The 15,683-nt window shown below is 39.6% G+C and overlaps 2 protein-coding genes across 4 annotated transcripts in view; one reads left to right on the top strand and one right to left on the bottom strand.

The window, feature by feature from the left end:
• LOC117520378 overlaps positions 1-15,683 on the bottom strand; it is a 38,192-nt gene that overhangs the window by 19,195 nt on the left and 3,314 nt on the right. The window contains exons 1-2 of one of the 3 annotated variants that reach the window (XM_034181724.1): positions 1,074-1,179; positions 943-985 (exon numbers count right to left, since the gene is read on the bottom strand). The exons of the other annotated variants lie outside the window; for them this stretch is intronic. Coding sequence (XP_034037615.1) covers positions 943-982 — 40 coding nt within the window. The 5' untranslated portion in view covers positions 983-985; positions 1,074-1,179. Of the gene's footprint in view, positions 1-942; positions 986-1,073; positions 1,180-15,683 lie in introns of those variants that run through there. 3 annotated transcript variants of the gene reach the window in all.
• LOC117520379 overlaps positions 1,239-15,683 on the top strand; it is a 42,162-nt gene continuing 27,717 nt past the window's right edge. The window contains exon 1 of the mRNA XM_034181727.1: positions 1,239-1,303. Within this exon, the coding sequence (XP_034037618.1) occupies positions 1,300-1,303 (4 nt within the window). The 5' untranslated portion in view covers positions 1,239-1,299. The remainder of the gene's footprint in view (positions 1,304-15,683) is intronic.

The following is a 15,683-nucleotide window of genomic DNA, read 5'->3' as shown; positions in this document are numbered from 1 at the left end:
TTAAGCTATTTGTTTGTTTGCCTACACACTTAATATTGTAAATAAAGTGTTAAATTATTCAGCATTATGTCGTCATATGTTATGTATTATGCTGTACTTGTGCGTCTAATGGTATGAGTGGGTTAGGGGGTGATGGTGGTGAGCAGGGGGCCGGGGGGTGTGGGGGGGGGAGGGGTGGTATTGTCCCTACCAAAGCTGAGACCAAACCTACGCCCTTGTACATATTCATTGTCATTTTGACAGAATTCCCCTGGAAACCACAGCTGACAGAATTTTTCTGTAAAAACTGGATTTTTTTTTTTTTTTACAGTGTAAAAGCTGAATTTTATTTCATGTAAACCAAAACAACCATCACCCACATCACGTTTGTCTGCTTATCTTTTATTTAAAACAGAAAAAGTCACAGACAAGTACAAGAGTGTACAGTTTAGAACTGTTCATATTTTAATCTCGAATGAATGAACTGAAGAGTGAAAATCTTATCTTGACGGTGGTGTGATCAGAAACGTCTTACAGCGTGTTTTTTTTTTTGTTTTTTTTTTACATATATAAACGGGTTACAGCGTTTTCTTTTTTAAATAAACGTCTTCAGCGGGTTTTTTTTTTATGTTGGACACCGTTTCTGTGTCTGTGCGCGTAATCGACGTGAAGACACGTGTGCATTAAACGTCGTCAAAAGATTATGAAACTTATTTATGTCATATTGAACAACCAACATGCTGTTATTTTTGTCTGGGAGCAGGAGGAGATCGTTTAAAGAGCTGCAGAACGTCTGGAAGCGCTGCACTGAGTGAATGCGCGCTCCCGCGCCAGGGGATACAAATTCTGACGGCGATAAGTACTTTGGCACGACACCGGAACTGGGCAACCGTCTGTACTGACTGACTGGTAATGTTAAAACTGTTAAAGCTGCTGTGGCAGTGAGCACTGAACTCTACTCACCCAAGAAGAAGCAGCAAACAGTCAACAAAAACAGGAACATGTCCTACAAGGAAAAGACGAACACCGAGCGTGTCAACGTCTAAAAGTGTAAAGCAGACTGAAAGAAAGCGCATTAACAGAGAGTCACTCACCGCGTAAGAAAGTTTCCTCTCTGAACGCTACAAACCGCGAAGAAAAGCAGTGGTTATTAATGGTACGTAACGTCTCTGTCATTGGTCAATATAGGTCATGTGATGATAGGGCGACGTACGTCGATTCCTCAACTACGTTAACCGTAACTAGTCCTAACCAGAACCCTAACCACAAGGCTGCGCTACGTACGGCTCCGTACACCACTTCACATAAAAAAAAACAACAATGGGTGAGGATTCCGCACATATCTGTATAAAAAGTTCTCCTGTCCGCTGTGTTGTTGGTAATATTTATAGCTAATTATAACAAAGTGCATGTTTAAGCTGTATAACAACAAACTTCAACTACATTTCTTTGCCATAAGGGTTTGACAACAAGTAAATATTAATAATCCACCAAACAACAACAACAACAACATGATAATAACGAGTAACTATAATCAGTCAGACGTAACAAGGATAATAAAGGGTGGTAGCATTAAATATAAATATAACAACAATAATAATACATGGTTATAATTAATGTATTATGTAAATAATAATAAAGATTATAATTAATTAGTTTTTACTGTTATTAGTTATAGACGTAACAAAGATAATAAAGTTACGTCTGCCAACATTAAATATAAATATCACAATAATAAGAACAATAATAATATTAATAATAATATAATCATAGAGAGATGAAGAAAGTAGACAGGAGTACAAGGAGATGCAGCATAAGGCGAAAAGAGAAGTGGCAAAAGTGAAGAAAAAGGCATATTGCGAGATGTACAAGAAGTTGAATAGTAAGGAAGGAGAAAAGGACTTGTACCGATTGGCCAGACAAAGGGACAGTGCTGGAAAGGATGTGCAGCAGGTTAGGGTGGTAATAGATGCACATGGTAATGTGCTGACAAGTGAGGAGTGTGTGTTGAGAAGGTGGAGGGAATATTTTGAGGAGCTGATGAATGAAGAAAATGAGCGAGAGAAAAGGCTGCATGATGTGGTGAGAGTAAGTCAGGATGTACAAGAGATTAGTAAGGAAGACGTGAGGGCTGCTATGAAGAGGATGAAGAGTGGAAAGGCAGTTGGTTCAGATGGCATTCCAGTGGAGGCATGGAAATGTCTAGGAGAGATGGCAGTGGAGTTTCTAACCAGATTGTTTAATAAAATCTTGGAAAGTGAAAGGATGCCTAAGGAGTAGAGACGAAGTGTGCTGGTTCCTATTTTCAAGAACAAGGGTGATGTGCAGAGCTGCAGTAATTACAGAGGCATAAAGTTGATCAGCCACAGCATGAAGTTATGGGAAAGAGTAGTAGAAGCTAGGCTTAGAAAACAGGTGAAGATCTGTGAGCAGCAATATGGTTTCATGAAGAGAAAGAGCACTACATATGCAATGTTTGCTCTGAGAATACTGTTTGAGAAGTACAGAGAAGGCCAGAAAGAGTTACATTGTGTGTTTGTGGACTTAGAAAAAGCTTATGATAGGGTGCCAAGAGAAGAGCTGTGGTCTTGTATAAGGAAGTCTGGAGTGGCAGAGAATTATGCTAGGGTAGTGCAGGACATGTTCAAGAATAGTGTGACAAAAGTGAGATGCACAGTAGGAATGACGGACTCATTCAAGGTGGAGGTGGGATTACACCAAGGATCAGCTCTGAGTCCTTTCTTGTTCACAAAGGTGGTAGATGAGATCAGACAGGAGTCCCCATGGACTATGATGTTTGCAGATGACATTGTGATCTGTAGTGAGAGTAGTGAGCAAGTTGAGTCTAGTCTGGAGTGGTGGAGATATGCTCTGGAGAGCAGAGGAATGAAAGTCAGAAGGAACAAGACTGAGTACATGTGTGTGAATGAGAGGGAGCCCAGTGGAATACAAGGAGTAGAAGTGGTGAAAGTAGATGAGTTTAAATACTTGGGGTCATCTGTTCAAAGTAATGGAGAGTGTGGTAAAGAGGTGAAGAAGAGAGTGCAGGCAGGGCGGAGTGGGTGGAGAAAGGTGGCTGGAGTGATTTGTGACCAAAGAATATCAGCAAGAGTGAAGGGGAAAGTTTACAAGACAATAGTGAGACCAGCTATGTTGTACGGTTTAGAGACGGTGGCACTAACAAAAAGACAGGAGGCAGAGCTGGAGGTGGCAGAGCTGAAGATGTGATTCTCTTTGGGAGTGATGAGGATGGACAGGATTAGGAATGCTAATAAAATTTTAACTATTAGAGAAAAAATTACTCTCCCTCAGCCCCAACCAGTCCCAGCAGAAGACTGCCCCTCCCTGAGCCTGGTTCTGCTGGAGGTTTCTTCCTGTTAAAAGGGAGTTTTTCCTTCCCACTGTCGCCAAGTGCTTGCTCACAGAGGGTCGTTTTGACCGTTGGGGTTTTTACGTAATTATTGTATGGCCTTGCCTTACAATATAAAGCGCCTTGGGGCAACTGTTTGTTGTGATTTGGCGCTATATAAATAAAATTGATTGATTGATTGAAATACAGTCACAGAAATATTTAACCCTAACCTTTAAGATTTACGTAATTTTATTACATGACAAATTCCCATTTACTTTCTTTAGATCATTTTAATACAAACCTACCAAATAAACCTTACAGGATGCATATTCATTACTGTAATAAATCCTATTTATTTGAAATGCATAATCCTCAGCTTTATGTATTTAGTATTAATAAAATATAATTACTCTAAATCAACACTGACAGTATTTATTTAAAATACATATAGTATATTGTTTGAATTGCATAATAATTATGTTACCTATAAAATATAAATGGCATAGGTAACATAATTACTATGCAATACAAACAATATACTTTATGTATTTTAAATAAATACTGTCATTATTGATTTAGGGTAATTATATTTTATTAATACTAAATACATAAAGCTGAGGATTATGCATTTCAAATGAATAGGATTTATTACAGTAATTAATATGCATCATGTAAGGTTTATTTGGTAGGTTTGTATTAAAATTATCTAAAAAAGTAAATGAGAATTTGTCATGTAATAAAATTACATAAATCTTAAAAGATAGGGTTAAATATTTTTGTGAGTGTATGTGTATCAAAACGTATTTAAGACCGAGCAAGGCTTTGTGGCAAATGGTCACAAGATGCAGCATCGATTTCAATTAAGCTGCACTTAAATTTCCAACATAGTCATTAAAGGAAGTTGACTTTGTCAGTGGTACAACCATCACAAAATTTAGAGTCTGAACTTCAAGGGACAGCCCAAGGAGAGGTCAATCCTTTTGGGTCAGATTTCATCTCAGGAGATAAGACCGTCCCGGCACAAAGTGGAGCAGCGTATTGCTGAGCTGGAGCTGCAACCTGGAGAGAGACGTGATAAAAGAAAATTGACCTGAGCTCCACTGTTAATGAGTCCAATCAAAACCTTCAAAGGACTGGAGACTGGCCATCCATTTTCTAAACCATGTAGCTGGTAAAATGTTCAGCACTTTTCCTTGCCTTCTGTGTGTCATAGTTCAAGTGTGTGGCTCTTGGGATTTTTGATAACTTTGTTATGTTTCGTACATCTCACACTCTGAGTGACTTCTCCTTTGTGTTAATCATCGGCGTTGATTTGTCTGTCTGTCTGTTAGCAGGATTACATCAAAACTACTGCACGGATATTGACATTTTCACCACAGATAGATATTAGGCCATGGAAGACTCCATTAAATTTTGGAAGTGATCCAGATCCAGAATCAAGATTTTACTTTGCTTTGAAGGGGAGGTGATGGTCTAGTGATTAAAGAGTTGGGCTTGAGACCAGAGGATCCTCGGTTCAAATCCCAGCCTGACCGGAAAATCACTAAGGGCCCTTGGGCAAGGTCCTTAATCCTGTAGTTGCTCTCGGTGTGTAGTGGGCTCCTTGCATGGCAGCAGCCTCACATCGTGGTGAATGTGAGGCATTGATGTGTTTTGCAAGTGCTTTGAGCGTCTGATGCAGATGGAAAAGCGCTATATAAATGCAGTCCAATTTACCATTTATTTACATAAAAAAATTGTTCTACACTATTTCACGGATTGTCACCAAACTTGCACCACAGATAGAAATTAGGGCATGGAAGACACCACTGAAGGTGATCCGGATTGGTGTGTGTGTGTGCGTGCTTGGAGGTTGGTTGGTTCTGTTCATATGGGCTCTCATATGAATTTCTGCAGGACTGAGTGACTGTAAAGTCAAATAAACCAGTCAATCAGGAAAGGTGACATTTGCAAGCAAAAAAGGCACAGTAAACATACTCAACCTACCGGTTGCGCAGCAAACCCCATCTTCGGTTCTACAATGCAGGATATAGCGGCACACATGGGCTTGTCGTTTGATATGCAGTCTGAAATATCAAGAATATATGATAATTTGAAAAAAAAAAAAAACTAGTAAGGGTAATCCACATCTTTACAAAATATCCATTCAGAGACAAAATTACATCTTTCTCTCTTTATATACACACACGTGTATCATATCTAATCTTTATTCCAGATCCATAAAAATATATACAATCATACAGAAAGTAAAAATAAATAAGTTAATAGGATCTAAAAACCCACAATACATAACATTATTCATAAAGTCAGATATAAACTGACGCCAGTGATTCCATAGTCTTGAAGTGAACCTGACTGTACTCACTGCAGGATTCACTAATATTAGAATTATGCTGTTGCATGACACAGTAAGTCTACACATACATCTATACATAAGATTCCTGAGCACAGCAGGACACGTGGGTACATGAACATTTACAAACAAATGGCTTGCACTATTCCATCTAGGCACTTTGAGCAGTAACCTCATACCATCATTGTACGCCACAGAGTTTCTGTAAACTGCTTCTTTTATATCGCCGCTACAAATGCGCAATGTACACTGGGATACAGAAAGCTCTAAAAAGTGTTTTTTTTTTTTTTTTTTTTTTTACAGAAAATGAACACATACCAAATTTTCTGATCAGCATATTTGCTTGTGCATACATCATACAATACTGTCTATAAATGTCATGGTTATCAGACAGGCCATCTTGTACAAAATGCCCTAAGTATTTTGTAATGAAGGTTTTTGTAAAATATTATGATTTTTGACAAATGGATTTAAAACACCGAGTGGCCAATTTAACTGATTATTACCAATAAGAGCTGAAGTAACCAAACAAGGCAAACCATAAATTAATAATTTATTACTATCTTCTAAAACTAAAAAAGGAAAAAAAATGAAAATACAAAATCTCAAACTCTAATTAAAATACAAAACCTCCAGCACAAAAACCATGCAGTCAATAGGCGGGAACAGCCAGTCCAGGTCCAACCAAGCGTCCGCCAATCCGCAAACGTCTTCCCAACTATCAGCTTAGGGGGCGTGTCCTCCTTCCCTCCGACGTGGCACAACGTAGTCTTTCATGCGAAGCAGGGTTCCTCCCCGGCTACTGCATGCAACATCTCCGCCTCACTCGTCTCTCCTCCTGGCGTTCCTCTCCGTCACTTCTCCTCCCGTGCACCTAACACACACACATACCCAGGCCAACGAGCGCACGACCACTGTCCTCCCCCAAGGAAACTCCACTTTTTGTTGGAAACACCACTTTACAAACACATAAAGTGTACTTACAGACACGGCAGGGTTCTCCCCTGCCGCCACATATAATCCGCGTTGTGATGTTTTCTCCGGTGCAAGCATTCAGTTGGAACTCGTGACGTCAATGTCGATACGACTCCTATTGTCCAGTCACTCCTTATACCGGCTGCTCGTCACACCTCCCGCCGCCGAATCTTTTTCTCTCCATGGAGTGTTTCTCCCCACCTCACACTACAGAGCCCCTCTTATCCACCGCCTCACACACCCACTCCAGGTGAACTGATTGCAATTATCCAAGAGAGGTCAGGTGCGCCTGAGGTTATCATAACAGCCACTAAGGAGCCAAACTCCAAAATCCAACCAACAAAAGAAATTCCCCCCGAGGCTGGATTACAATTTAACCTCATTACATATGTTGAGAACTGTGCCAGACAGGAAGAAGTCAAGAGTTGACAACTTCTTATCTGCCTTACTTCTAACAATCATGATATTACTCTTTCTGGCATTATATTTAATGTCAAAGACATACCCATACTGGGAACATATCCTTAATAACTGCTGAAAACCAGCACTGTATGGACAGAAGACCACCAAATCATCTGCATACATCAGGTGATTAATTATGCGGTCACCAACCATACATCCTGTTTTACAACTGTTTAACAGCTTTGACAGTTCATCCATATAGATGTTGAAGAGATAAGGGGACAATATACAGTAGTGTTCAGAATAATAGTAGTGCTACGTGACTAAAAAGATTAATCCAGGTTTTGAGTATATTTCTTATTGTTACATGGGAAACAAGGTACTAGTAGATTCAGTGGATTCTCACAAATCCAACAAGACCAAGCATTCATGATATGCACACTCTTAAGGCTATGAAATTGGGTTATTAGTAAAAAAAAGTAGAAAAGGGGGTGTTCACAATAATAGTAGTGTGGCATTCAGTCAGTGAGTTCGTCAATTTTGTGGAACAAACAGGTGTGAATCAGGTGGCCTCTATTTAAGGATGAAGCCAGCACCTGTTGAACATGCTTTTCTCTATGAAAGCCTGAGGAGAATGGGACGTTCAAGACATTGTTCAGACGAACAGCGTAGTTTGATTAAAAAGTTGATTGGAAAGGGGAAAACTTATACACAGGTACAAAAAATTGTAGGCTGTTCATCTACAATGATCTCCAATGCTTTAAAATGGACAAAAAACAAAACAAAAAAAAAACAGAGATGCGTGGAAGAAAACGGAAAACAACCATCAAAATGGATAGAAGAATAACCAGAATGGCAAAGGCTCACCCTATGATCAGCTCCAGGACGATCAAAGACAGTCTGGAGTTACCTGTAAGTGCTGTGACAGTTAGAAGACGCCTGTGTGAAGCTAATTTATTTGCAAGAATCCCTCGCAAAGTCCCTCTGTTAAATAAAAGACGTGCAGAAGAGGTTACAATTTGCCAAAGAACACATCAACTGGCCTAAAGAGAAATGGAGGAATATTTTGTGGACTGATGAGAGTAAAATAGTCCTTTTTGGGTCCAAGGGCCGCAGACAGTTTGTGAGACGACCCCCAAACTCTGAATTCAAGCCACAGTTCACAGTGAAGACAGTGAAGCATGGTGGTGCAAGCATCATGATATGGGCATGTTTCTCCTACTATGGTGTTGGGCCTATATATCGCATACCAGGTATCATGGATCAGTTTGGATATGTCAGAATACTTGAAGAGGTCATGTTGCCTTATGCTGAAGAGGACATGCCCTTGAAATGGGTGTTTCAACAAGACAATGACCCCAAGCACACTAGTAAACGAGCAAAATCTTGGTTCCAAACCAACAAAATTAATGCCTCACAGATGTGAAGAAATCATGAAAAACTGTGGTTATACAACTAAATACTAGTTTAGTGATTGACAGGATTGCTAAAAAAGCAGTTTGAACATAATAGTTTTGAGTTTGTAGCATCAACAGCAGATGCTACTATTGTTGTGAACACCCCCTTTTCTACTTTTTTTTTTACTAATAGCCCAATTTCATAGCCTTAAGAGTGTGCATATCATGAATGCTTGGTCTTGTTGGATTTGTGAGAATCTACTGAGTCTAGTGGTACCTTGTTTCCCATGTAACAATAAGAAATATACTCAAAACCTGGATTAATCTTTTTAGTCACATAGCACTACTATTATTCTGAACACTACTGTACTTCCCTGCCTGACCCCATTACCAACATTAAATGCATCTGACATAGTGTTACCCCATTTCACATACACTGACTGATGCTCATACAAATAGACAAGTATTCTAATTAGGTAGAAAAGTTGAAGAAAAGTTATATTGGACGAGGCCAATATAACTTTTCTGAATCCAATATTTCTCTATGTTGGACTCCTTACCATCCATTATATATATATATATACATATATATATATATATATATATATATATATATATATATATATATATATATATATATATATATATATATATATATATATATATATATATATATGTGTGTGTGTGTGTGTGTGTGTGTGTGTGTGTGTGTGTGTGTGTGTGTTTTATATACAGTGAGGAAAATAAGTATTTGAACACCCTGCGATTTTGTGGAGGGGTCTGAAATTTTCATATTAGGTGCAAGTCTACTGTGAGAGACATAATCTAAAAAAAAAACCAGAAATCACAATGTATGATTTTTTTTAAATAATTTATTTGTATGTTACTGCTGCAAATAAGTATTTGAACACCTTTGAAAATCAATGTTAATGTTTGGTACAGTAGCTTTTGTTTGCAATTACAGAGGTCAAACGTTTCCTGTAGTTTTTCACCAGGTTTGCACACACTGCAGCAGGGATTTTGGTCCACTCCTCCATACAGATCTTCTCTAGATCTTTCAGGTTTGGAGTTTCAGCTCCCTCCAAAGATTTTCTATTGAGTTCAGGTCTGGAGACTGCATGGCCAGGCCACTCCAGGACCTTGAAATGCTTCTTACGGAGCCCCTCCTTGGTTGCCCTGGCTGTGTGTTTGGGGTCATTGTCATGCTGGAAGACCCAGCCATGACCCATCTTCAATGCTCTTACTGAGGGAAGGAGGTTGTTTGTCAAAATCTCACAATACATGACCCCATCCATCCTCCCTTCAATACGGTGCAGTCGTCCTGTCCCCTTTGCAGAAGAGCATCCCCAGAGTATGATGTTTCCACCCCCATGCTTCACGGTTGGGATGGTTTTCTTGGGGTTGTTCTCATCCTCTAAACATGGTAAGTGGAGTTGATTCCAAAAAGCTCTATTTTGGTCTCATCTGACCACATGACCTTCTCCCATGCCTCCTCTGGATCATCCAGATGGTCACTGGTGAACTTCAAACGGGCCTGGACATGTGCTGGCTTAGGGGGACCTTGCTGCCCTGCAGGATTTTAAACCATGACAGCATTATGTGTTACTAATGTAATCTTTGTGACTGTGGTCCCAGCTCTCTTCAGGTCATTGACCAGGTCCTCCTTTGTAGTTCTGAGCTTTCTCAGAATCATCCTTACCCCACAAAGTGAGATCTTGCATGGAATCCCAGACCGAGGGAGATTGACAGTCATCTTGTGTTTCTTCCACTTTCTAATAAATAATCATAACAGTTGTTGTCTTCTACCAAGCTGCTTGCCTAATGTCCTGTAGTCCATTCCAGCCTTGTGCAGGTCTACAGTTTTGTCCCTGGTGTCCTTAGACAGCTCTTTGTTCTTGGCTATGGTGGACAGGTTGGAGTGTGATTGATTGAGTGTGTGAACAGGTGTCTTTATACAGGTAACAAGTTCAAACAGTTGCAATTAATACAGGTAAAGAGTGCAGAATAAGAGGGCTTCTTAAAGAAAAATTAACAGGTCTGTGTGAGCCAGAATCCTTGCTGGTTGGTAGGTGTTCAAATGCTTATTTGCAGCAGTAACATACAAATAAATTATTAAAAAATCATACATTGTAATTTCTGGATTTTTTTTTTTTTTAGATTATGTCTCTCACAGTGGACATGCACCTAAGATGAAAATTTCAGACCCCTCCATGATTTCTAAGTGGGAGAGCTTGCAAAATCGCAGGGTGTTCAAATACTTATTTTCCTCACTGTACATACAGTGGCTTGCAAAAGTATTCAGCCCCTTGGTATTTCACGCATTTTAATTTGTTTATGGTATTTCAAATACAAAAAGTAAATCAATCAATCAATCAATCAATCAATCAATTTTTTTATATAGCGCCAAATCACAACAAACAGTTGCCCCAAGGTGCTTTATATTGTAAGGCAAGGCCATACAATAATTATGTAAAACCCCAACGGTCAAAACGACCCCCTGTGAGCAAGCACTTGGCTACAGTGGGAAGGAAAAACTCCCTTTTAACAGGAAGAAACCTCCAGCAGAACCAGGCTCAGGGAGGGGCAGTCTTCTGCTGGGACTGGTTGGGGCTGAGGGAGAGAACCAGGAAAAAGACATGCTGTGGAGGGGAGCAGAGATCGATCACTAATGATTAAATGCAGAGTGGTGCATACAGAGCAAAAAGAGAAAGAAACAGTGCATCATGGGAACCCCCCAGCAGTCTACGTCTATAGCAGCATAACTAAGGGATGGTTCAGGGTCACCTGATCCAGCCCTAACTATAAGCTTTAGCAAAAAGGAAAGTTTTAAGCCTAATCTTAAAAGTAGAGAGGGTGTCTGTCTCCCTGATCTGAATTGGGAGCTGGTTCCACAGGAGAGGAGCCTGAAAGCTGAAGGCTCTGCCTCCCATTCTACTCTTACAAACCCTAGGAACTACAAGTAAGCCTGCAGTCTGAGAGCGAAGCGCTCTATTGGGGTGATATGGTACTACGAGGTCCCTAAGATAAGATGGGACCTGATTATTCAAAACCTTATAAGTAAGAAGAAGAATTTTAAATTCTATTCTAGGGAAGCATGTATAAAGTGAATAAAATTGGTCCTAGCACAGAACCTTGTGGAACTCCATAATTAACTTTAGTCTGTGAAGAAGATTCCCCATTTACATGAACAAATTGTAATCTATTAGACAAATATGATTCAAACCACCGCAGCGCAGTGCCTTTAATACCTATGGCATGCTCTAATCTCTGTAATAAAATTTTATGGTCAACAGTATCAAAAGCAGCACTGAGGTCTAACAGAACAAGCACAGAGATGAGTCCACTGTCCGAGGCCATAAGAAGATCATTTGTAACCTTCACTACTGCTGTTTCTGTACTATGATGAATTCTAAAACCTGACTGAAACTCTTCAAATAGACCATTCCTCTGCAGATGATCAGTTAGCTGTTTTACAACTACCCTTTCAAGAATTTTTGAGAGAAAAGGAAGGTTGGAGATTGGCCTATAATTAGCTAAGATAGCTGGGTCAAGTGATGGCTTTTTAAGTAATGGTTTAATTACTGCCACCTTAAAAGCCTGTGGTACATAGCCAACTAACAAAGATAGATTGATCATATTTAAGATCGAAGCATTAAATAATGGTAGGGCTTCCTTGAGCAGCCTGGTAGGAATGGGGTCTAATAAACATGTTGATGGTTTGGATGAAGTAACTAATGAAAATAACTCAGACAGAACAATCGGAGAGAAAGAGTCTAACCAAATACCGGCATCACTGAAAGCAGCCAAAGATAACGATACGTCTTTGGGATGGTTATGAGTAATTTTTTCTCTAATAGTTAAAATTTTGTTAGCAAAGAAAGTCATGAAGTCATTACTAGTTAAAGTTAATGGAATACTCAGCTCAATAGAGCTCTGACTCTTTGTCAGCCTGGCTACAGTGCTGAAAAGAAACCTGGGGTTGTTCTTATTTTCTTCAATTAGTGATGAGTAGAAAGATGTCCTAGCTTTACGGAGGGCTTTTTTATAGAGCAACAGACTCTTTTTCCAGGCTAAGTGAAGATCTTCTAAATTAGTGAGACGCCATTTCCTCTCCAACTTACGGGTTATCTGCTTTAAGCTACGAGTTTGTGAGTTATACCACGGAGTCAGACACTTCTGATTTAAAGCTCTCTTTTTCAGAGGAGCTACAACTATTGACGAGATACTCTATCTCCCTTACAGAGTTTAGGTAGCTACTCTGCACTGTGTTGGTATATGGCATTAGAGAACATAAAGAAGGAATCATATCCTTAAACCTAGTTACAGCGCTTTCTGAAAGACTTCTAGTGTAATGAAACTTATTCCCCACTGCTGGGTAGTCCATCAGAGTAAATGTAAATGTTATTAAGAAATGATCAGACAGAAGGGAGTTTTCAGGGAATACTGTTAAGTCTTCTATTTCCATACCATAAGTCAGAACAAGATCTAAGATATGATTAAAGTGGTGGGTGGACTCATTTACTTTTTGAGCAAAGCCAATAGAGTCTAATAATAGATTAAATGCAGTGTTGAGGCTGTCATTCTCAGCATCTGTGTGGATGTTAAAATCGCCCACTATAATTATCTTATCTGAGCTAAGCACTAAGTCAGACAAAAGGTCTGAAAATTCACAGAGAAACTCACAGTAACGACCAGGTGGACGATAGATAATAACAAATAAAACTGGTTTTTGGGACTTCCAATTTGGATGGACAAGACTAAGAGACAAGCTTTCAAATGAATTAAAGCTCTGTCTGGGTTTTTGATTAATTAATAAGCTGGAATGGAAGATTGCTGCTAATCCTCCGCCCCGGCCCGTGCTACGAGCATTCTGACAGTTAGTGTGACTCGGGGGTGTTGACTCATTTAAACTAACATATTCATCCTGTTGTAACCAGGTTTCTGTTAGGCAGAATAAATCAATATGTTGATCAATTATTATATCATTTACCAACAGGGACTTAGAAGAGAGAGACCTAATGTTTAATAGACCACATTTAACTGTTTTAGTCTGTGGTGCAGTTGAAGGTGCTATATTATTTTTTCTTTTTGAATTTTTATGCTTAAATAGATTTTTGCTGGTTATTGGTAGTCTGGGAGCAGGCACCGTCTCTACGGGGATGGGGTAATGAGGGGATGGCAGGGGGAGAGAAGCTGCAGAGAGGTGTGTAAGACTACAACTCTGCTTCCTGGTCCCAACCCTGGATAGTCACGGTTTGGAGGATTTAAGAAAATTGGCCAGATTTCTAGAAATGAGAGCTGCTCCATCCAAAGTGGGATGGATGCCGTCTCTCCTAACAAGACCAGGTTTTCCCCAGAAGCTTTGCCAATTATCTATGAAGCCCACCTCATTTTTTGGACACCACTCAGACAGCCAGCAATTCAAGGAGAACATGCGGCTAAACATGTCACTTACATGTCACCTACACTTTAAGTCTGGTAAGTAGTGCTGTGATTTATTTTAGACAAAGAAAATTTTACATTTACATCTCGTCCTGGATCAGCCAGCCACCACGGCTTTGCTCAGTTATTTTCAGTCTGGCTGCAGAAGGGTGAATATCTCGTGCCATAGTGCTGCGCCGCCTGGGAGTGCTACGGAAGGACCTGCTGCTCGTTGGGAAGAGTAAGAACAATATATGTTCATACCAGAGTCTCCAAAAGTCTCAAATAACACTAGGAAAAGTCCCTAGATTTGTTTCTAGTTGCTTTTTTGAAAAGTCACTACAGGGGTCTGAATAGTCACTAAATATAGCAACAAAGTCGCTAAGATGGCAACACTGTGAATTACGGGCACAGTGAGAGGAGGAGTCATTGGGCTCAGCTGCTGTTACTCAAAGTAATTATACAAAACTTTATAGCTTAAAACATCTCAAACCAGGAAGTTAGAAAAAAATTGACCCCCATACAGTTGTCATGGAGGTGGAAACTATCTACAGTCTGGTACAGAGTTTTTTGTACCAGGGTGTAAATGTGGCTGGAAATGTGCTGTGTTTTGGAAGAAGCCTCAAGTGGCCAGTCAAGGAACTGCAATATTAATGACTTCCATGACGGGTCAAAATACAGGTTTGAGTGTTGCTGCTTGAATACAATCTGAAAAAGTCGAGCACCATGCAGGATTCTTACCCACGATTTTCAGTCTATGTGACTGAATGCTGCCAAATTATATCTAAAATATTTTTTGTCTCTTTATGTCAAATCTGGCAGAGACACTGACACAGCAGTCAAGTCACGTCACGTTTCTTCGATTTCAGCTTTTTTTCGGCTTTGTCAGCTGCTTGTTGCAAATCTTTAAGGGCCATCTGGTCTAAAAGGACAGGTGTTGTGGTCACACTGTATGAGTCAGAAATGTGTGGGAAAATACAGGCTGCTTTCTTTCTTTTTACAACATCAGCTTTTCTGTTCCCTTGTGAACCTGGATCAGTCTGTGATGTGTGGGCCACACATTTACAAATGGTGATTTCTTTCTGGAACATGACAGGGTCCAGCAATGCCAGTAAATATTATTTCTGCCTAACTGGTTTTCCAGAGGAACTGATAATTCCTCAGTTTTTCCATTCTGTAGTAAAAGTACATATGGTGGAAAATGCATAATGACTATCGGTATAAATTGTCATATATCATCTTTTTCCTAGGATACATGCTCTCATTAACACAACCAGCTCAGCAGACTGAGCCGATTGGTGCGAGGGAAGAGGTTGGACTTTGACACATCTGTCAAAGTCACTCTGCCTGAGATGCAGTTTCATGACTAAAGTCAAGAGTTCCAGCTCCAATAGAAAAGTCAAGAGTTTCAGCTTTATGACTAAAGTCAAGAGTTCCAATTCCACTACTGAATTCAAGAGAGACAGTTCTATTGCTAAAGTAAAGAATTTCAGCTGCAATAGGAAAGTCAAGTGATCCAGCTCCATTACTATGTTCAAAGGCCTCCTTCATTGCTAAAGTCAAGAGTTCCAGCTCCATTACAAAAGTTATGAGTTTCAGCTTCATTACAAAAGTCAGGAGTTCGATTTCCATTTCTAAAGTTAGGAGATGCAGTTTCATGACTAAAGTCAAGAGTTCCAGCTCCAATACAAAAGCCAAGAATTTCAGCTTTATGACTAAAGTCAAGAGTTCCAATTCCACTACTGAATTCAAGAGAGACAGTTCTATTGCTAAAGTAAAGAGTTTCAGCTGCAAAAGGAAAGTT

Source organism: Thalassophryne amazonica, chromosome 11 (genome assembly GCF_902500255.1).
Source record: "Thalassophryne amazonica chromosome 11, fThaAma1.1, whole genome shotgun sequence".
Taxonomy (NCBI): domain Eukaryota; kingdom Metazoa; phylum Chordata; class Actinopteri; order Batrachoidiformes; family Batrachoididae; genus Thalassophryne; species Thalassophryne amazonica.
The sequence above is the reverse complement of the archived record's forward strand: the minus strand, read 5'-3'. Positions and strand labels throughout refer to the sequence as shown.